The sequence below is a fragment of the Pan troglodytes genome, chromosome 10 (assembly GCF_028858775.2).
Source record: "Pan troglodytes isolate AG18354 chromosome 10, NHGRI_mPanTro3-v2.0_pri, whole genome shotgun sequence".
NCBI classification, from domain to species: domain Eukaryota; kingdom Metazoa; phylum Chordata; class Mammalia; order Primates; family Hominidae; genus Pan; species Pan troglodytes.
Window position 1 is genome coordinate 87,320,319 of NC_072408.2, and position 21,939 is coordinate 87,342,257.

General features: G+C 32.7%; 1 protein-coding gene across 3 annotated transcripts in view; it reads left to right on the top strand.

Moving 5' to 3' along the window:
* Positions 1–21,939, top strand: part of PTPRQ (protein tyrosine phosphatase receptor type Q) — a 242,317-nt gene that overhangs the window by 85,650 nt on the left and 134,728 nt on the right. For all 3 annotated transcript variants that reach the window (XM_024347962.3, XM_024347960.3, XM_024347961.3), the window contains exons 18-25: positions 4,658–4,818; positions 5,534–5,679; positions 10,409–10,577; positions 12,191–12,481; positions 12,725–13,000; positions 13,365–13,516; positions 17,230–17,371; positions 20,136–20,405. In XM_024347962.3, coding sequence (XP_024203730.3) covers positions 4,658–4,818; positions 5,534–5,679; positions 10,409–10,577; positions 12,191–12,481; positions 12,725–13,000; positions 13,365–13,516; positions 17,230–17,371; positions 20,136–20,405 — 1,607 coding nt within the window. The remainder of the gene's footprint in view (positions 1–4,657; positions 4,819–5,533; positions 5,680–10,408; positions 10,578–12,190; positions 12,482–12,724; positions 13,001–13,364; positions 13,517–17,229; positions 17,372–20,135; positions 20,406–21,939) is intronic.

Sequence of the window (21,939 nt, forward strand, 5' to 3'; positions counted from 1 at the left end):
TTCACAAAAATGAACAGGGATGGACATACCATCAGGGTAGATTATGCACATGGAACAAAATATCAAATGATAAAGATTAAAACTAAGACTATGACTTTTCAAAGGGTCTCAAACCTTGTCTAGAGAACCATACACATTCATACTTATGGAAACAGAGAAATTTATTTACTGTGGTTTGGGTATTCAGGATTCCTTCATAGGCCTAGCATGGACTTGGTGTTGTAAGAGAGAAACAAAGAAATTGGTAAAGCAAATTAATTGCTCTTTTGATCTAGAATTTCTTTTATGCCCTAGATGTCAAAATGTGGTATGTCTTTTGAAAAAAAAAAGTAAATTAATTAGGAAATAACTTCATCTTAGAGACTATTTATCCCAATTGAAGACTTTTTTTGGCGTTACCCATGAGTAAAGACAGAACAACTACATCTTGTATTTTTACAGAATAATTTCAAAGTAATTAAATTTTTTTCATTTCCTAAATTAGAAAAAGCTTCGAAACCTATTCAAAAATAGGTTTAGAGTTAAATAAGTAAAATCATTTTACTGAGGACTTCCCTCAAGTTTCATCTCAGTTTGAAAACAGTCACTGGGTTGGGAGATTTGGCCAGTGTTGAAAAGTAATATATTTTAGATAATAATTATTGTGTAACATTTATATTCCCTCACTTTGTGCACAGTTTATGACTTTGGATATGTAAGAGTTAGACCTGCTTTGTCCTGTAGGCCTCCTCTCTTCTTCTCCCACCTCCCTCAACTCCCTATCCTACTCTCAAACTTTACAAACTGGCTTTCTAGTGAATAATTTCCTGGATCTTTGGGGCCATGCCTTATTCTCTTTTTTTATACTGTGGTCACAACTAATTTCTTTGCTCATTTCTTTCTTTGTTCTTTACTTTTAGCTACTAAGGGAAAAAGTTATTGTCCTTGTCCTTAAGGAAGTCACATTGTCATTAGCAAATTGTTTTAGAATTATTTACTGCTTTATCTCTCTATTTTGAGGATAGGGGCTGTATCTTACTCATATTTATGCCTAAAGTAGTGCCCGACACAAAGTAGATGCTAATTACATTTTGTTGGATTTTGTTGAATATTGATTTTGTACATATCATCTCTAAATTCAGAAGGTGTGAAAGTTAACTTTGCTTGCACTCTCTAACGAATGGTGTCTAAAGAGCTCAGACTAATAATGTTTTTCATTTAAAAGACTAAAATAAAATATAAAAAACCATAAATAAGTTTATTTTTGTGATTATTTGTTTTAATGGATCACAAATGACGAACAAACATGTAAGAAGACATTCTGTCTCACTCACAGCCAGGAATGGCTAACTAAAATCTAACTAAAAATCTACTAAAATCTAACTATATTAATAATATCCAGAGATTTATGTGAGTTTGTCAAAATGGGTACTCTCACACATTGGTGGTATGATTCTAAATAATTATAATTATTATAACTTAAAATTTGATACAGTAATCATTTTGGAGTAGTAATCTTAAAATTTTAAAAAGCATTCAAACCATTTGACTCAAGAAACACACAATTTGTATCCTGGTGTAGGGTTACATGCCTGTAGTACCAGCTACTCTGAAGGAAGGCTAAGGTGGTAGGTTACCTTGAGCCCAGGATTCAAGTCCAGCCTAGGCAACATAACAAGACCTTGTCGCTAAAAATATATATATATATTTAAATTTAAAGAAGTTTAAAAGGAATCACACAATTTAATATGTAGAAATAAAAGTACTATTATGAAAAGATACTTCTTTAAGGATAACTATGGAATCATTGTTAATAATAGCTAAAGAAATAAAAAAGAGAAAAAGCCTAAAAGTTAATTCATAGAATGACTAAATAACTATGATATATCCAAATTATGCAACTACAAAAACATTATGATATAGATCATTGGTGTTAACATGATAAGAGAAAAAAATCAAGATATAGAACATATGCTTTTTTTATAAATGAAAATAAAACATAATGGAACACATAATAATTATAATATTTTTAAGCTAATAAGAATAAAACAGATTTTAAAACTAAGCCAGCTGAAAGCAAGAGTAACAACTTATTATAGCAGTGTCAAAAATGAATTTCCTACACAGGGTTTGCTCAAAGGGAGTGAACACTTTGAGCTTCAGGATTGCTCAGAAGATTGCTCCTTTGATTAGAGAGCTCACACTTCAGCACAGAGATTTATGTGTTATCTCCAATTCGGTAACAGCTACTAGGAAAATGGAGTTCGAGCCTTGGTGACAGTTCAATTCTGTCTCCTTTCTCTTTCTTTTAGTTATCAGTTTTATAGCAAATAATCTCTTACATATTTGATATATTCTGAATTGTTTTAATTAATATTCATGCTACCCTATTTTTCTAACTTATTTATTAAAATATCAGCCACAATTCTAAACTGCAAAAGAAAAATGAACTCCAAACAGATGAGACATCTGAAAAAAAATTTTTTAGCTTAATTTTGTCTCTTGGGAGTAAACCAAGCTAGATGTTGAAACTATATATATGCAAACTGAAGTGAACTACTATGTTTTTATTAACGTAATTTATAACAACTAGCTTCTTTTTACTAAAATATCTATTTGAGATAAAAATTTATTTTTGATATCCATTTCCAGGTAATTGCCTTGATTCTGCATTATCTATGGAACATAATCTGAGGCTTTTTTTTTTTTTACAGTTGGTAGATACTTATGTACAAGATTTTGCTGTGAAAATCAGGGCAAGAAGGTAGTGATGCAAGGTAGCAGATAACATTGAAATACATTTTTGAAAATAATTTTAAAAATTGATATAATGCAATTAGATTACTTGAGCTAATAGCATAGCTTTATTTTATTTTATTTATTTTATTTTATTTATTTTTTTGAGACACAGTCTTGCTCTGTTGCCCAGGCTGGAGTGCAGTTGCCGATATTGGCTCCCTTCAGCCTCCGCCTCCTGGGCTCAAGCAATTCTCGTGCCTCAGCCTCCTGAAAGCTGGGACCACAGGTCTGCCCACCACGCAGGGCTAATTTTTTTATTTTTAGTGGAGACAGGGTTTTGCCATGTTGCCCAGGCTGACCTTAAACTCCTGGTCTCAAGTGATCCAACCGCCACGGTCTCCCGAAGTGCCGGCATTACAGGTGTGAGCCACCACACTCGTCTTAATTGCATAGTTTTAGAGATCCATATTGGATTAGCTCTTCTGTAGTGTCCTGATGACCTGTGACCAATGATAAGAGTATGGGATTAGGTAGTTTCTATGAAAAGGCATCTTTTCTGGCGACTAATAGCCACAGTATCAAGAGTTTTAAAAGCCCCTCTCCTCTGGTCTCAATGGAGTCAAAGAAAGCTCTCCCGACTGCTCCTGAAAAAGGATGTCAAATGAAACTGTTTCAAATTGCTGAATAGCCTGGCTAATCCTGCCTGTCTCCAATCACATACTCCGAATCCATATTTTTCTCACTGTGGTAAGCTTTCCAACTATTTTTCAGAAAACAAAACTTATATTTGGAATAACTTGGTGCTTCTGTGGCAGTAAAACCATGACTGAAATGTATCTCTGTGGAAACCCTTACTTCATTTAAAATTTATTATTCCTCCTAATGATTCAAGGCTTCAAATATTTCAATGGTAAAGAAAGAGCTTTTTCTATTCAGAGGGAATATTCATTTACTTCTTCAGTGCTTTGTGTGTCTAAAGTAGAAAAATATGAGATTACATGAGACATATACTTTTTCAGTGTTACTGATCATATTCCCTTATCTAAATTCTTTAATAACTAACTTTATTATTCCTAAAATATAAATAAAAAATAATGCACATTTTTCAGCACCACTATACACATGTTCATTTTTTGGTTTTAGATATTAATCTATACCCAGTTCAAACTGTGGAAACTGAACTAACATGACTGAAATAAAATAGTGTTATATTTTGTTCTTTAGACTCTTTTTTCCCTTCCTGAGATTTTGATATGTACTTGGAGAGTTTTGAGTCAATATTTATTTGATTTGTTTTCTTTTCTGGAGTGATATTGTAAATACTTTAAAGATTTTGATTGAGTGAGAGGTGTGAGCTATATTTTCTTCTTTCCTGTATGATATACATACATTGTTTCCAATCTCATTTCTATTAAATAACTATAGGAGAGCCCACAGCCTTGTTATTTTACATATCACTATTTAGATATTTGTTATTTATTTATTTGTGTTGGCCTGAAGTAAATGTTACTTTTGTACGATATTTGAAGGATAGATTTATTTTATAAATTAATAGTTTAAATAAGATTTTGCCAGCATTTGAAATGAACAAATGTTTGGACAATGAAAACATCAGTATGAAAGGGAATACTGTAATTACTTTAGTACATAGTATTCCTTAATATCCATTAAAATTGGTCCAAGCAAACTCTAATTATGAACATCATATTGACATTTGATCTAATTACTGAATATAATTAAAAGCAAAATAAGTTAATTTACTAAAGAATTCTGAAATTTACTATTTTCAGTATTTCAGGATAACCAACATCTTTTTTCTATTAATCTAGACGAATAAATTTCCATATATTAATGTTGTTTACTTTTAATGTTAGTGTGCTCAAAAAGTATTGTTAACTTTTAAAATTCAATTATACAGATAATATTCTTTTTATCTCAGGAATAGATCATCATTAAAAACTATTAATGTCACTGAAACATCATTGGCGTTATCAGATTTGGATTATAATGTTGAATACACTGCTTATGTAACAGCTAGCACCAGATTTGGTGATGGGAAAACAAGAAGCAATATCATTAGCTTTCAAACACCAGAGGGAGGTGAGTTAAGGATGTATGCCAATTAAAAGAATGTTCTTTTTCTTAAAAAAAAAATCCTGCCCAGAAAAATATTCAAATATCAAAATGTATGATGAAGCCTAATATTCATCATCAGTTTGATGAAAAATTGCATTTTGATCACTTTTTATCTGTGTGATGTTGGGAAAATTAATCTCTGTTTGCCTCAATTTCCCATTGGTAATGTGGAAACAGTATCATTCTACTTCACAGGGTTCTTATGAAGATTACGTAAGTTTATATTTTTAAAAGCACTTAGTACAGAAGTTACTTGACAAATAGAATTTTATGTGTTTATTAAACGAAACAACATAAAATGCATGAATCATTTGTCTATGACTTTTATTATTCAATATAAAAATTCTAAGTTATATTAGAATTTCAAATTATGTATTTTGTATTGGAAACCTGTTATAATATTGTTCTCATATCCAGAGCAGTGGACAGGTTTTAGAACGGAGATAGTATTTTATGAGTAAGAAATCTATCTGTCTTCAGCTTGAATATGCCTATAATAAAGTATTAGAGGGGTGACCCAATGTGTTTTATGGATTTCATTTCTGACATTTCTAATTCAAGCTTTTTTGAAAAACATTTTTTATCACTTTAATTTATAAACTGTAGGTAAAATTCAGGCCATTTCAGACATTACTTGTAAACACAAATACAGTAATTTGTTCAATTATTTGTTTTATAGCACCAAGCGATCCTCCCAAAGATGTTTATTATGCAAACCTCAGTTCTTCATCAATAATTCTTTTCTGGACACCTCCTTCAAAACCTAATGGGATTATACAATATTACTCTGTTTATTACAGAAATACTTCAGGTACTTTTATGCAGGTAAGAACTGAATTTTCTTCTAGTTCTTTATTAACATGCTTAAGTTTTATTAATAATACAGACTTGTCACAGTAAAAGAAATTGTTTACCTTACATTGATAATTAGGCACAGATGTATTTTATAAAACTCCCATTGACATAGAAAAATGCGGTGTAGAAATGTCAGATACATTTAATCTCTCTTTACAGACACACACACACACACACACACAACTTCTATATAAGCTTCACATGTATTAAAAATAGTGAATCTGCCACCTACTGAAAATTCTGTTTATAAAGATGGCCCTCAATTACACTTCCTCCAAGAAGTGTTCTCTAAAGTGCTGATGGTATCATTTATCCTCAAAGTTATTTATTAGCTAAATTTTTTTTCATTTGTTTGTATATGATATAAATAGTTCTAGTGTTTGGATGTGTTTGTTTTTCTTTAATTAAAAAAAGTTTTTGATAGCAGGAAGGGTTATTATAATAATAGTATATTAGTAGTTAATGTTTAATGTCAGATGAAATGAAGACCACTCGGAATGTGTTTAATTAATTTGTCATAGATAAGGTTCTAGGCTTGCACAGTTTGTAGATGGGCACTCTCTAGGATGTGAATGATGATGGCTATGAAAATAGCTAACATGCATTTACTTTGAAAAAATATTTTCAATTTTCAACAGAATTATATTATTTCTTCAAATTAGATGTTTCACAGAACTCTAACATATAAAAAGGATAATTGGAATGATTATGATTGAATCAAAGATGCAGAGAGCTGGAATATAATTAGAAAAATACGGCCGGGCGTGGTGGCTCACGCCTGTAATCCCAGCACTTTGGGAGGCCGAGGCGGGCGGATCACAAGGTCAGGAGATCGAGATCATCCTGGCTAACACGGTGAAACCCCGTCTCTACTGAAAATACAAAAAATTAGCCGGGCGTCGTGGCAGGCGCCTGTAGTCCCAGCTACTGGGGAGGCTGAGGCAGGAGAATGGCGTCAACCTGGGAGGCGGAGCTTGCAGTGAGCTGAGATCCCGCCACTGCACTCCAGCCTGGGCAACAGAGCGAGACTCCATCTCAAAAGAAAAAGAAAAACACGAATTTAGAAGAAATGCTGCAATGTGCAGAATACATCCCTTAGCGGTAGAAATTATTGACCACATGTTTGTGTCTTAGGTGATTCTTAATTCTTTCTATCCTTTTAAGTAAAAGAAGAAGAAAGATAAGTCTTACAAATTCTGAGTTACCTAATCCCATTTGTGATTGACAGCCCAAGTTTAGTCACGTTAGCTCTACTGAGTAACAGCCTCTGTAATTAAGACTTTAGTGCAGCTATAGTGCAATGTAGGCTAATGAAGAGGGCAAGAGCAGAACTTGCAAGCTATCTCAGGACTAACCTAGCAGGGAGAAAGACAAAGTCCAGAAGGTGGTTTAGTGTTTATATTCTGTTCTATAAGAGTAGGGTTGTATAAGTCTGTCTATTTAAAACTTGATGCAAAGAGAAAACTACTTTATAAAAGACATGTAGATATAATTATAGCTGTAATGAAAGACATGTAGATATAGTTACAGATGTAATCGTAAATCAACATTTTTGAACAAATGCCTTAAGAGCAGAAGGAGAAAGGGAGGTCTAGTTTTCTACTCTCTATGTCACGCAGTTTTTGCTTTTTGTTTTGTTCTCTGTAGGGAAGAGAAATGGGGCCTAGAGAGGCAATTTATTTTTTAACCAAAATGTTGTTTACAATTGTAACAATATGTCATTATACCCATAGAAGATATGCAAATTGGATATTTTCCTTCTTTTATGCATTTAAAAAACATTGCACAATTGTTCCAGTAGTTCTAAATTTTAGCAATCATTTTGTCTCTGTACAATTTACTTATGGCTTCTATGTGATTTATATTTTGGTTCTCTTTGCCCATATCTAAATAATATAGCATAAGTATCAAACTACAGTTCCAACATGATCTTCTAAACCTACTTATTCACACCTGGGTGTGTAATATGATCTAATTTGCAATTCATCTGCCTTAGAACATGTTATCTTTTATTAAATAATCTTAAGAATGCTTTTAAGTGTGACAGCTGCAAGAGGGCACAGGCTAATAATGTTAAAATATTTCAGAAGTATAGTCTCATATTGCTTGAAGTTTATCCATGCTTTAACTTATTCCTAAAGTTAATGTTAAAAATAGCATCAATACCTTCACTACCTAATTTTCTATTTTGAATTAGTGGAAGAAAGCCTCAAAATGAAAATTATGTAGCAGAATAAGTGTATACCTTTTTATTTGTTCCTTATCATCTTTCCCCTTCCTACAGAACTTTGTAGAATACGTCATGCATGGCATATCATGTTCTGCCTCCTATTACCGATAACTGTTGCCTCTCTTAGTTCCCTTATGCCATGACAAGCATCTTGTAGAAAAAGAATTGTGTAATATTTATTTTTTCATCTCCAAAAGTCTTCTGCAACTATGTCAGACATAGGTTTAATGCTCAATACATATTTTAATTGAAAGATTTAAAAAATATTATAGTAGACCAACATCACTTTTAGTACATAGTCATAATTTTGGAGCCCTTGAGTATGTAGCGAAGCCATCTTTCCTTCTTCTTATCTTGGAGAATTTAACCTCTTTGCTACTACTTGGCAATCCATATTGTTCTTCCTTCAGTTGTTGCACATTGTATTTTGTACAGCATATTAACGTTTCTACTTTTTAAGTTTTACCCACTTATGTTTCCTTAGTGTGCCTGGCATAATGTCTTCTATTTTAAAAAGTGTTAAATGGGCCGGGTGTGGTGGCTCACGCCTGTAATCCCAACACTTTGGGAGGCTGAGGCAGGTGGATCACGAGGTCAGGAGATCGAGACCATCCTGGCTAACAAGGTGAAACCCTGTCTCTACTAAAAATACAAAAAATTAGCCGGGCATGGTGGCAGGCTCCTGTAGTCCCAGGTACTCAGGAGGCTGAGGCAGGAGAATGGTGTGAACCTGGGAGGCGGAGATTGCAGTGAGCCGAGATCGTGCCACTGCCCTCCAGCCTGGGCAACAGAGTGAGACTCTGTTTTAAAGAAAAAAAAAGTGTTAAATGAATATTAGTTGGTTGGTCAAATTTGAAAAAGTTTTACTAAATACCTTCTGACTATATTTATATAAACAAAAGAATAAGCCTTAATTAGATAATTTGTGCCAAAAGATTTTTTTTTTGCAAAAATAAACAGCTGAATAAAATAATCATCTGGATAATTGTTCTAATGTTACAAATTTGTTACATGCCTATGCATATTAAGTCACACAGTCAGCAGGAATGACTTCTGGGTGATTCAGATAATTTGTTACGTATTAGCCATCAAGGTCATAGGTAATCAGAATAAATTCTATAACAAAAATTAAAATTTACATCAAAAAGCTATGTTAATACTTTTAAGTGGTGCTTTATATAAGCCAGTTTTTCCATGTGTAAAGTAGATGTATTGGAAGGTATTAAAGTTCATGGATCATATTTTGTGTGAGATTGCTATATTACTTTAACTTGTCTATTTCTATGTAAATCACCACAAAATTGTAGTAAATCTTTTATTGCACTATATTTTTCCCTGAATACTGGCAAAAGAACCATAAAATTTTGCTAATTTAATGTGTTGATAAATTTCAGAACCATTCTTACTATAAATTTGGTAAATTTGCTTATCATATGTTATTCATTTAAATGAAACTAATTACTGGTTTTTTTATTGTGTGCTAGACATGGTATTAATGGCTTTTTGTGCTTCATGTCATCTAATCCTCACAAGTTGTCTGTGAAGTGGAGATGATTATTTCCATTTTACAGTTGAAGGAAGAAAAGCTTTGAGATTAAATGATTTATCCAGGATACCTGACAGAATTTGAATGCAGGTCTATAGAACTTAAATGGCTTCATGTGGATTGGAATGATTCAGATTACTCTGCAGATGGAAATTATAAAATTATTCATACTGATTAGCTATGTGTTTAAGTCTCCTTTTACTTTAGAATTAATTTTATTTGGCTATATGTTTTATTTTTAAAATTTGATAGGAAAGAAAATGATTGCATAAATACCCTAATACTTTTTTTTAAGCCTTGGGGAAAAATGCAACTAGGAGTCAGGCAAGAGAATTTAAAACTTTCTCTTACTCTACACATCAGAGAGTACATCAGTCTGCTATCCCTTTGCTACAACTGTGCGAAGTAAAGTCTGAAAAGAAATGTGAAAGTCTGAAAACCCACTAAATGTGAATAATAATCGCGATTTGAGTTCATAGAAACAGGCAAACACATTTGAAATTCCTTCATCACAAATGGAAAGAAACACGATTAAAAGTTTTCTAATACTCCCAAACTTGTTTAAAATTAGCTGATGCTTTGAAAATTACTTGAATATTTTTATAAGGAAAGTGATGCTGATCAGCACAGTTGTAGCATTTCCATTTGGCCACTTGACATTCTTCATTGTCGGCTTGGAGTTTTTACTCTTTGCTATTTTTTTGTATTGGCTTTGCAATAAAAACCACCATCTATTTCTCTTTTAGTACAAACATATTTCCATTTTAATTGTTGCAATAAAAAATGTTCTATGTCGATTTTCCTAAAACAACATATTAAAATAATGATAAATAATAAAATCGATTCATTGATAACAATTATTTTGAAGTGTTCATGCATACTAAAAAAATACATTCTGAACAATGAATGTGTTTATTTTTCAGAATTTTACACTCCATGAAGTAACCAATGACTTTGACAGTATGACTGTATCCACAATTATAGATAAACTGACAATATTCAGCTACTATACATTTTGGTTAACAGCAAGTACTTCAGTTGGAAATGGGAATAAAAGCAGTGACATCATTGAAGTATACACAGATCAAGACAGTATGTAAACAAAAAACACTTACTAATCTTTAATATGATTAATTTAAAACTTATTATTTTAGGAACTTTTACTATTTGTTTGAATTTGTAATAACATCTTTTATTTAGACACGTTCATTACAGGAGTTTGAAAATGCAATTAATATACTTACAAAACTATTGCAGTAATAGCCTCTTCTGTTCAAGAAAACTGCTAACATCCATTCATGAAAATTCTGTTCTTTTTATTGCTTCAAAAGATGTCGTGGCCACCCAGTTACGGGCACAAAAAGTACTGCATACATGGATGAATTTTCCAATAGTTAATTTATTTATTCATTTTCTTTAAGGACTTAAAAAATCTCTAGCAACTTGTTTTCTTTTCAGACTTTGAATCTACACAGGACTCTGCAGCACTTCTCTTCTCACTGTGTTTGTGACTAATATATCCAGAGTATTTTCCTTAACTCCAGAAGTTTCTCGTATGCATCTTCTGAAGAATCCTATTTATCCTGAGTATTCAGAAAACTATAATGATTGAAGATCTTGATGTTTTTTATGTTTCAATTTTCAGAATACAGTGATAAGTGGATCATTGCCTATTTTTCTTGTAGTTGTTTCTGTCATCCATTTGCTTATTTTCAAAGATTAATCCCTTATTGAGAAGTGGCAATGACCTAAACTTCTGGAGTAAAACTCCATGTTTATTATCTGAAAGCCATAAATTGACAGATTCCTTAAGCATGAGAAGTGAATGCTTGATTTGTTGTTGGAACAGTCTTTTGAATTGTTGACAAGTTGGTCAACATAAAAATAAATGATAAATGTGGGGAAATATGTATTTGGGGAGTCTTTAGCAAAAATGTTATATTGTAATATATGATCAATACCATTTCAGGCATTCTTTAAATGCAGATCTCTCTCAGGATTTTTGCCAACCTATGACATTTTATCACTTATAATTTCCACACCATGGATAGTAAGCACTTACTATGCACTACTCCAGGTGGATGTCAAATTCACGTTAATAGAGTTTAATGTCACAATACAACTTATATCTGAGAATTGGAACTTGTGTGTAAGTAGAGTAACTTTGTAATATACAAATGTGAGTTGGTAGTCTGGTGACTGGAGAGATTTTGAGACTAGATCTTGGGAAAGCTTTTAGTATTGATTCTTCTGGCTACCCACATGATCTTGGAGAAGTCACTTAATGGCTCTGAGCTTTAGTTTCCTCATATGTACAACAAGGGTAATATTTAGAAGAAATAAGCTAAAAAGATGGTTTAAATAACATAAATTATCAAAATATTTAAATAAGGCAGTATACATACACATATTATGCACACACACGCACACACACACAATCTCCACATAGTAGGAAAGAAGAGTCAAGAGAATATAGAAACAATTCCCATACATATTAAAGATGACAGAGTTTATTTTGAATGATTTTTAAAATAATTATTTAGAAGATATTTTATAATAGGTGAATGTTTGCCACATCTGCATTTAAATAATTTAAGAGCTGATGATGTAATAGTTGCCATTTCAACAATTATACTCAGTTTGTGAATTTAGATTCCGTTTAGGGTAACTGATGATTTTTGTATTTTGCCCATTACCTATCATAGTACCTGAAGGGCTTGTTGGAAACCTGACTTACGAATCCATTTCGTCAACTGCAATAAATGTAAGCTGGGTCCCACCGGCTCAACCAAACGGTCTAGTCTTCTACTATGTTTCACTGATCTTACAGCAGACTCCTCGCCACGTGAGACCACCTCTCGTTACATATGAGAGAAGCATATATTTTGATAATCTGGAAAAATACACTGATTATATATTAAAAATTACTCCATCAACAGAAAAGGGATTCTCTGATACCTATACTGCCCAGCTATACATCAAGACTGAAGAAGATGGTAGGCTAGACCCTTTTATTTTCTGTTAAGCAGATTGTTGTTCTTTTCATTTACATTGCTTTCTGATAGGAAATAGTCTTCAATTATATTGATTCTGTTTGATCTCAAGTAATTAGCCTTTCAATAAACACAATGTTTCTTAAAATAATCTGCTAAGAAAATCAAATCCCATTATGATTGAATCCTCTTTTTTTGATGCTGATTCACTTTTGTTTCATTTAATATTCTCTTTTTCTTTTATAGTCCCAGAAACTTCACCAATAATCAACACTTTTAAAAACCTTTCCTCTACCTCAGTTCTCTTATCATGGGATCCCCCAGTAAAGCCAAATGGTGCAATAATAAGTTATGATTTAACTTTACAAGGACCAAATGAAAATTATTCTTTCATTACTTCTGATAATTACATAATATTGGAAGAGCTTTCACCATTTACATTATATAGCTTTTTTGCTGCTGCAAGAACTAGAAAAGGACTTGGTCCTTCCAGTATTCTTTTCTTTTACACAGATGAGTCAGGTAAGCCAAAATCCACATTTCTTCAAACAATTTCACTGTTGCAGCGCCTGCTCTCTCTTTTTAAGGAACAGCATGGAATATGAAAGGTTATCTGATTGTCTATTTGTAACAGCCTTACCATTATATTTACTTTGTTGAATTTTTTTGCAATTTGAGCTTCAGAATTTCCTGTTCTGTTTAAAGCTACTTTGGAACTACTCTGTCCAAATACAAATTATAATTAATTATGATATTTGTTTCTGAAATTTAAATATGATCATTTTATAAATCTTTTTAAACTAGTATCTTCAAGAAAGTAAGTCACGGTGCTATTTTTATGTTAAAAGTTTTATGAATGTAAGTTTCTTCATGTGTTTTCCTACAGTGCCGTTAGCACCTCCACAAAATTTGACTTTAATCAACTGTACTTCAGACTTTGTATGGCTGAAATGGAGCCCAAGTCCTCTTCCAGGCGGTATTGTTAAAGTATATAGTTTTAAAATTCATGAACATGAAACTGACACTATATATTATAAGGTAGGTTGATTATAACAGTATATGTTTATTTTTAAAAATCAGAAATTGAATTAAAATCTTTTGACATATAGGAGGAAAATGGACTACTAAATTAAACAATGACTATTTTTTTAAAACTTCTTTATTTCCTACAATTTAAGGATGCTTATGGAAAACACAAGCAAGCATTTGACAGATATATAAGCTGAATACTTCATAGAGCAATGTACTTAGATTTGTAACTTCCAGATATCTACAATTTAAGAAACAGTTGCATCATTTTGTTAATGCTGGAAAGTGTATAGTAATTTTTTCCTGACTTACAAATATAAAATGTATTTCTATCTATTGTTAACAGCAGCACCAAGGGAATCTTTGTAACCTTTTAGAAAGGTATTCATCTTTATTCTGGACTTCTGGTCATCTTTCCCGATAGCATATGATCCTACACTAATTGATCTTTTACGATATATCCTTATATATATTTTTTATTTTCAAGAGTAATTCATTTGCAACACTAACCACATTTTCCCTCCTCCATTTTTGGAATTCAGAATTAGTGAAAAATATCCACAGAACTGATGCAACAAAGAGTCTCAAATATATGTCTGTGATTTCTAGCATTTAATTGCCAAAATGTAATTAACAAGCATTTATTTAAGAAAAGTTTCTTATTTTTTCCCCAAAGGCAAATGAAGTCCTGGAATATTCTTATTTAGTTTACAGCAAGAAGAGTGCAAAAAATCTGCAGTAAACATTTTACTCAATATTATAAGCATTACAATTTATGACTATGGTAAATCATTGTTATAGCATATGTAGTTTACAAATTGAATAGTAAAAGTCAAAAGCAGGCATTAACTTTATGTCATCAGGAACAATGACTTTCTTTCTGGAAACCAAGATATTACTTTAAAACTTGATAGTCTGAGTATAATTTGAATCCTATTACTCCATAAATGTGAAATTTGTTTCCCAGAGGTGTGAAATTACATTAAATGACATGAAGCCTCTTGCCCTTTAATATCTATCCCTGGTTTAATCTTAACATTATTCCATTTTTTATTTGCTTTGTCTGTATGGGTCACTGGGAGATAGATATCAAAAGGAAAAAATAATCATTTTCTCAGAGTAATCGCATTCCTAGGATAATTGTGTATGTGTGTTAGAGTGTGGTTGTCTATATATGGATCTTGTCTCCTCAGAATGGTGATCTGTAACATAGGCTCTCTTAGCATAGTGGTGAAGCAAGGGCTCTGACTCCAAATTACCTGGCTCAGATTCTGCCTTTGAGACTTACTGTGCTTCAGTAGGGACATTGCTTACCTCTTAATGCAAAATGGGAGTTACAAAGATGTGTACATTCAAAATTGAGGATTATAAAGGAAAGTCTCCATAGAGCATTTCGAACAATTCCAAGCATGTGATAAACATGTTAGCTATTGTTGCTGTAATTGTACACAGTTTTTAAAAGAACAACAAAAAAAAAACTGTCCAACATTGTAATAGCACTAAGCATGAAATGACAATATGCCATTATGTGAACATGAGAATAACTTATATTCTAAGATTTGTAAACAGGTTTTCTCAATAGAAGCACATCTTTAATACTTCAGAAGTAGCAAAAATACCATCTTTATGCCATTAAGTATTCAATACATCATTTGGGATGGGCAGTAGTTTTGTGTTTTAAAATCTACTACGTCATGTTACTCCTTTTTACATCTATTTTCTCTTTCATCAAATTTCATAATCTTATTTGCTTTCAAATTCCTTTCAATGTACTCTCATGCCATCTTTTTCCCTGTCTTGGCATCTAGTTACTATATCTGCTTTCCTTTTTCTATTTCGCTTTCTCTCCTAGTGTGTTCTATTTTCCTTTCTCTTTCATCTACCCTGATTTCCTGACAGTATCAATTTATATTATTTTCTCTGTTTTTCTATTCTTTTTCTTCTTTCAAATTATGTGTGCATTTGTGGAGGTAGAATAATGCTAGAACCACTTCAAATGTTACTGCTATCCCAGTCAATCCACTGTGGTCCACAGATAATGAAATCAATAGGTGACTTAGGTCACTCACACATACTGAAAGAAATTATTTATTTAGTACAAAGTTCTATTAAAATATGTTTGTAAGTATTCATCACTCATGTTTCCCTTTTTGACAACATATTCTTGTGTAAATCTGTTGACTATCCCATAAACCACTCTCTTATTATTATGCCCTCTTGGGTTCAGTTGTTTCTCTGGTTTTTAGCCCTTCCTAACCAAAATCATAATTTGCTTGTTTTGTGTTTAATTTTTTCTCATTCAGAAATTGTAGATTTCTCTAGTTAATATAAAAATTCCTTGATGGCAGGGACCATGCCTTATATGTGTCTATAATCTCCAGATTAACTAATGGTATGTTTTGTAAATAGTAAGCAGGAAAGAATGACTGAAATAAAGAGATTCAGTAAGCCCCTAAAGTAAGTCAGTGAATTTCTAGAGATTATTTTAAAATAGGATTCTAATTGTAAATTCCCCAAGAATTAATATTCTTGTTAAAATTTCTGTTACTGTGGTGTTTAATAAATGATCAACATGGTTTATATTTTGTCAGATATAATGTAAGATTCCTACATTTATTTCACATAGGAGATTATCTTCTCTGTCCATGAGGATAACTGATTAATCTTAACTGCTTTCTTGGTTAGGACAATTATCTTTGAATGAAAACTTCGTACTTAATGATAATATTTTTCTATGAGAAAGCATATTCCTCCTTGGGCGACTATGATACTCTTTTGTTCCTTTTCTCATATCTCTAAAAACAGTGTCAAATTAGAAATTTAGGAATTAGCTGGGAAAACTCCCAATTTAAGCTTCATGGAAGCAGATATTTTAAAATTATTATTTTAAAATAATAATAATTTATTATTATTATTATTATATATAATAATGTTATTATTATTTATTACTGTTTTGCCAGTGTCTACATACAGTAGCTGAAGAATAAATAAATTTACACAGGAATGCTGTGGGTATTAAAAATGAATTTAGATGAGTTCAGAAAACTCAAGTATCTCTGACCATGCACAAGTTGGATTTAAATTGCAGACTGTAATCATAGCAAATTAAAAAAAATGAGTATATAATTCCAAGTAAAAATCATGAAAATAAAACATTCTAGTTTTTTAAAAAGGCAATTATACGCCAGGTGCAGTGGCTCACGCCTGTAATCCCAGCACTTTGGGAGGCCGAGGTGGGCAGATCACCTCAGGTCAGGAGTTCAAGACCAGCCTGGCCAACATGGCTAAACTCCGTCTCTATTAAAAACTCCAAATATTAGCTGGGTGTGGTGGCGCATGCCTGTAATCCCAGCTACTTGGGAGGCTGAGGCAGAGAGAATGGCTTGAACCTGGGAGGTGGAGGTTGCAGCAAGCAGAGATCACGCCACTGCACTCCAACCTGGGCAACAAAATAAGACTCTGTCAAGGAAAAAAAAAAGTCTGAAAAAGGCAATTATGAGGTTCTTCAGGGAAAAGAAGGTGCCCAATTCATCCTTGTATCATAAACTGAGCACACTCTATGGCACAAAATAAATGCTAATATTTGTTTTATTATAATTTAAAATATCCATGCTTATTAAACTATAGGTTAAATATAAAAGGAATGACTTCAATGAAAATATTCCATTGATGAACAATTTTTTGACAGTGCATTAACTAATAACTTTTTTTCTGTTTTTCAGAATATATCAGGGTTTAAAACTGAAGCCAAACTTGTTGGACTGGAACCAGTCAGCACCTACTCTATCCGTGTATCTGCGTTCACCAAAGTTGGAAATGGCAATCAATTTAGTAATGTAGTAAAATTCACAACCCAAGAATCAGGTTAGATACAGTTTTTGAGCCTAAAATGTTTCTTTTTATATTTAACACCTTTCTTTTCCTTTTCTTAGTTTATATGATAAAGTATCATTACTTAAGAGTCTACTCAAAGGGAAATTGCATTTCAGTGCTTTACGTTTAGTCTTGGTCTTGTGTGAAATCATATGCTGTATGTGTGTTTATACATATATTTTTACACATGGTTTTTCCTTTTGAACAGAGGAAGTTGAAATAAAATAGTAGTTTGGGAACAAAATAGCCTTCTAGATATCTGTGAAAATTACCTAATTCTTAGAACTGTTTGAGACAGCTGTGGAAAAAGGGGGAAATGAACTAGCAGTCACTTTTAACAGGCTGATTTATATTTTTAATGAAACAATATCTATAATTTTCTTTTAAGAAGATTAGTTGTGACATTTGGAGAGCATGAGTCATTGCATAAGCCCCCTATGTTCCCATCATCCCATCTTTACCATGTGGGGGACACTGAAATATCATTGGTCTAATTCATCAACACCTTACCTGCTGTGTCACACATATAGTATACATGACATATCTTGCCTTTGTGTGCACACTGAATAGTTTTTATTTAGGACCTATTTAATGATGGCTTAGAAATGTACTTTTCCTTTTCTCAACTGCACCATACCTTTAAAAGCACCTCTTCTTTTTTTTTTTGTTTACTTCTGTCAATGTTTATTGAATGAGCAAAAGATCCCGTTCTAGTCATTTCTTCTTATCAGCTCTGGATGCACTTCCTGGTATGTTAGTGAATCTTTAAATCGAGATTGTAGACCACTGACTACTAAATTAATCATTTCTGCATAAATTTATGGCTACCTGACACTGTTTTTCGTGCATTTCTGTAACAAATGCAAAATAAATAGCATTTATAATGGATAAAAGTACATGCTGTGAAGTCATTTTCTGGATTTGAATTTGAGCCCCATGACCTACTAGTTGTATAATCTTGGCAAAGGCTCATGACTCTGTGAGCCTCTGTATCCTTAACTGAAAAGAAGCACATATTAGCAGTAGCCATCTCATAATGTTGTTGTCAAAAATATTTGAAAAGATCCACATAAAGCACTTTATAGAGTGTTGTACACACAGTAAATGCCCACTTCATAGAGTGTTGGACACACAGTAAATGCCCCCTGAATATTACTGTTGCCACCATTCCCATGTTACAGATGAAGAAGCCATGATTGAGCTAGATTAGATGAAAAGGACCTTGAAAAAATTAGTGAAGAACCTAACTAGAACATTGACCTTCTGACTTCTAGTGAAGAGTGGACATGACTGTAGGAAATGCATGTTGTGAATGAGTGATAGAATATAAAAATGTTCAACCCATAAATAAAAAAATATTTTAATAATATTTGTACATGAGGACAATAAGAATCAGGGCTAATCTTGTAGAAAGTGCTCTGTAAATCCATAAATATTTTTTATCAGTAAGATAAAATTGTACCCCAACATTCTATACTCTGATTATTTAAATAAATAAAATTTTCACCTTTAAGTGTTTTAATATCAATGGTTAATTTTTTTTTTGAGGTTCAAAAAATCAGGAAAATGGATATTCACAAAATCTGGATTTAGAAACTAAAGTTCAGCAAATTGTCAACTATCTTACGTTAACTTATTTTATAAAAATGTTCTTATATGATTCTGAAAACAAGGAAGTGAATAGTTAATAGCATTTAATTGCCAGATCCCTTGATCAGCCAGAAATTATCTTTAAAAAAATTTTTAATGCCACATATTCCCTAAATATTCTCCTTTAGTACTGGTGTCTTTATCTTACAGAGGAAGAAAAGTTTATAACAGCTCCGTTTAGACCCAGGTAGAGCGGTGTAGGCAGGTCAGGGATCACCTGAGTATTCTTTAAAGCACTATGTTTTGCATAATGGCAGCAAGTTATTTTCTTTCAATTTTCATTGTTTGTAACCACAAATTGACTGTGTCCCAATTTTTCTTCTACCATTATCTTTTACTGTGACAAGAAAAGTTATTCTACTAATGCCACCATTAGGGGACACTGGCTAATTGGACATTTCTGTGGGAAGTACCCAGTCTCTCTAATGTGCAGTCACTTTGGTGGGCTAGGATATTGTTCTTTAACCAGGCCTACCAGATATAAAGGACCTCTGAGAAACTGGGTTGGTTTCAAGTAAATTCAGAGAAGCTCTAGAAAATAAGACTGAGACTCCTTAAATCTTCCTTCCAATGATGTCTACAAAAGGTACTTAGAAATGAGATCCTCAAGATTCTTCCAAAGAAGCCATCCCAGTAAAAACCAGTACCTTTAAATTAGTTAGGGGTTTCCAAGTACTGTGAAGCCCAGATTTGTCACAACAGGGAGGCACCTGCATCTATGTTTTGCATAAAAATGTTCCATAATAAAGTATTGCTAAGATTGTTCCTTTCCAATTAAGAGAGAAGTTATCAAATACTGCCTGGGCCTGGGCTTGAGGCTACACATTTGCTTCTGAGCTTTTGAGGATGTGATTGGTGCTTCGAACTGGAAGATATTTAGTGACTGGTTCAATACTGTAATGATTAATACAATAGCATAAAAAGCAAGTCAACAGCCTTTTGATTCTGTCTATGTTAATGACTTTTTAAGCACACATTGAAAATTTGATATATTAAATATTTTTCTAGTTCTAAACACAGTTGTATCTAGTGATCACGTAATTCAATCAATTATCTACTTACATATGTATACACTTTAACTTTGGGCATATGTTTATCTCTTAAGTTCCAGATGTCGTGCAGAATATGCAGTGCATGGCAACTAGCTGGCAGTCAGTTTTAGTGAAATGGGATCCACCCAAAAAGGCAAATGGAATAATAACGCAGTATATGATAACAGTTGAAAGGAATTCTACAAAAGTCTCTCCCCAAGATCACATGTACACTTTCATAAAGCTTCTTGCCAATACCTCATATGTCTTTAAAGTAAGAGCTTCAACCTCAGCTGGTGAAGGTGATGAAAGCACATGCCATGTCAGCACACTACCTGAAACAGGTAACTAACATGAAACAGGTAACTAACATGAAACCTTTAACTATTTGGGGATTGTGTCAATACCACCTGCAATCTTTATAGCATACTTATCTAAACATACAAAGCACATATTAAAAAATACAACACAGGCTTTTTATCCCACGTGTTGCTTGAGTACCAGCTGTGTACTACATTGACCCTTCTCCAAAACATTGGGAGATTGAAGGGAGGAAAAAAAGAGAGATGATCCTCTTTACTGTATTTCCACAAATATAAAACCCCCACCTAGTGAATTATGCTTTATTGTGATTTAAAAGAAGAAATAAACATGTAAACCTTTCATGTATATATTTTTAGTCTTACTTGTTTTTATGGAATTCTAGATGTTTTCCTGAACTATATGGTTGCAGTATCAGACTCATTTTCATCTATTTTCTCCCCTTTATACCAGCCTTTATCTTTCATGTTATTTGAATAAAATATCCGGGTCGTTAAGCTTTAGTCCACAAGACGAAATTCTCACCTTCCCTAGCAGTGCTCTGTCCTGTATCATAATATCCTTCATCCTATTTTCTTCCATATTCTACCTGCTTATATAAATTAAAACCTGTTTCTTTCCTGATAACACCACTTCACTGTAGATATTGGCAATAATTGTTAACTTCTGAAACATCCAGACCCTTTATCTTTGAAACGTCTTTCAAGCCGTCTTGAGGCTGTAAACCTAGAACATCAAGACATAGTCTGCCTTCTCTCTGATTTCAGCATCTAACTCTGCATCCTTTCCTTCTCATTCTTCCAGTGCAACATTTTTTCAGACTACAGTGTTTCCCTTTCCAGGATGGAATAGTTACATTTCAACAACACCATCTCTTTGCTCCTTAGATCTCATACCATGTCATTGTGACTTATCCTCCAGGAAGCTTCCTCACTCTGAGAAGGCCCCATTATTTGTTTTTTCCAAGATGCTGACTGGTAAATATTTCCAGGAAAAAATAGAAATGATTCTACTTTGTTTGTCTATAAATTCATCGTCCTTAATTGTCCCAGCTGCTCCAAAATTTTCTATGTATCCCTTGTTTATTCTTCATAGGAAATATGTTCGTAGGAATACTCTCTATTCCATATGAAAATTGTTCTCTTTCTGAACCTAGTCTGTTCCCCCATCATCCATATTTATTGTTATTTTACTAATAATATCAAATATATTGATAGGCCCTCCTTCCATCAAAATTTATCCATGCCTTTATTTATGCCCTCCAGATATCTTCTCTTAGGAAGTCCTTGCCTTCCTCTTTCAGGGATCTAGCTGTTCATTTTCATTTTAATCTTATGTCTTCTCTAGGATATTACCCCATCAATTTATTCTAATATCTCCTGCATTTATCCCCTTTCTCTTTTTCTTGCACATTCACCCAAATTGTTGAAAAATGCCAACTGAAGACCTAGTTGGAGTATCAACTCCAAATATATATGAAATGGAATTTGTGTTACAGGAAATCACTGTCTTTTTCTTAGTTTTCTATGCCTGTTCTTGACAATCCATTGGACCCCA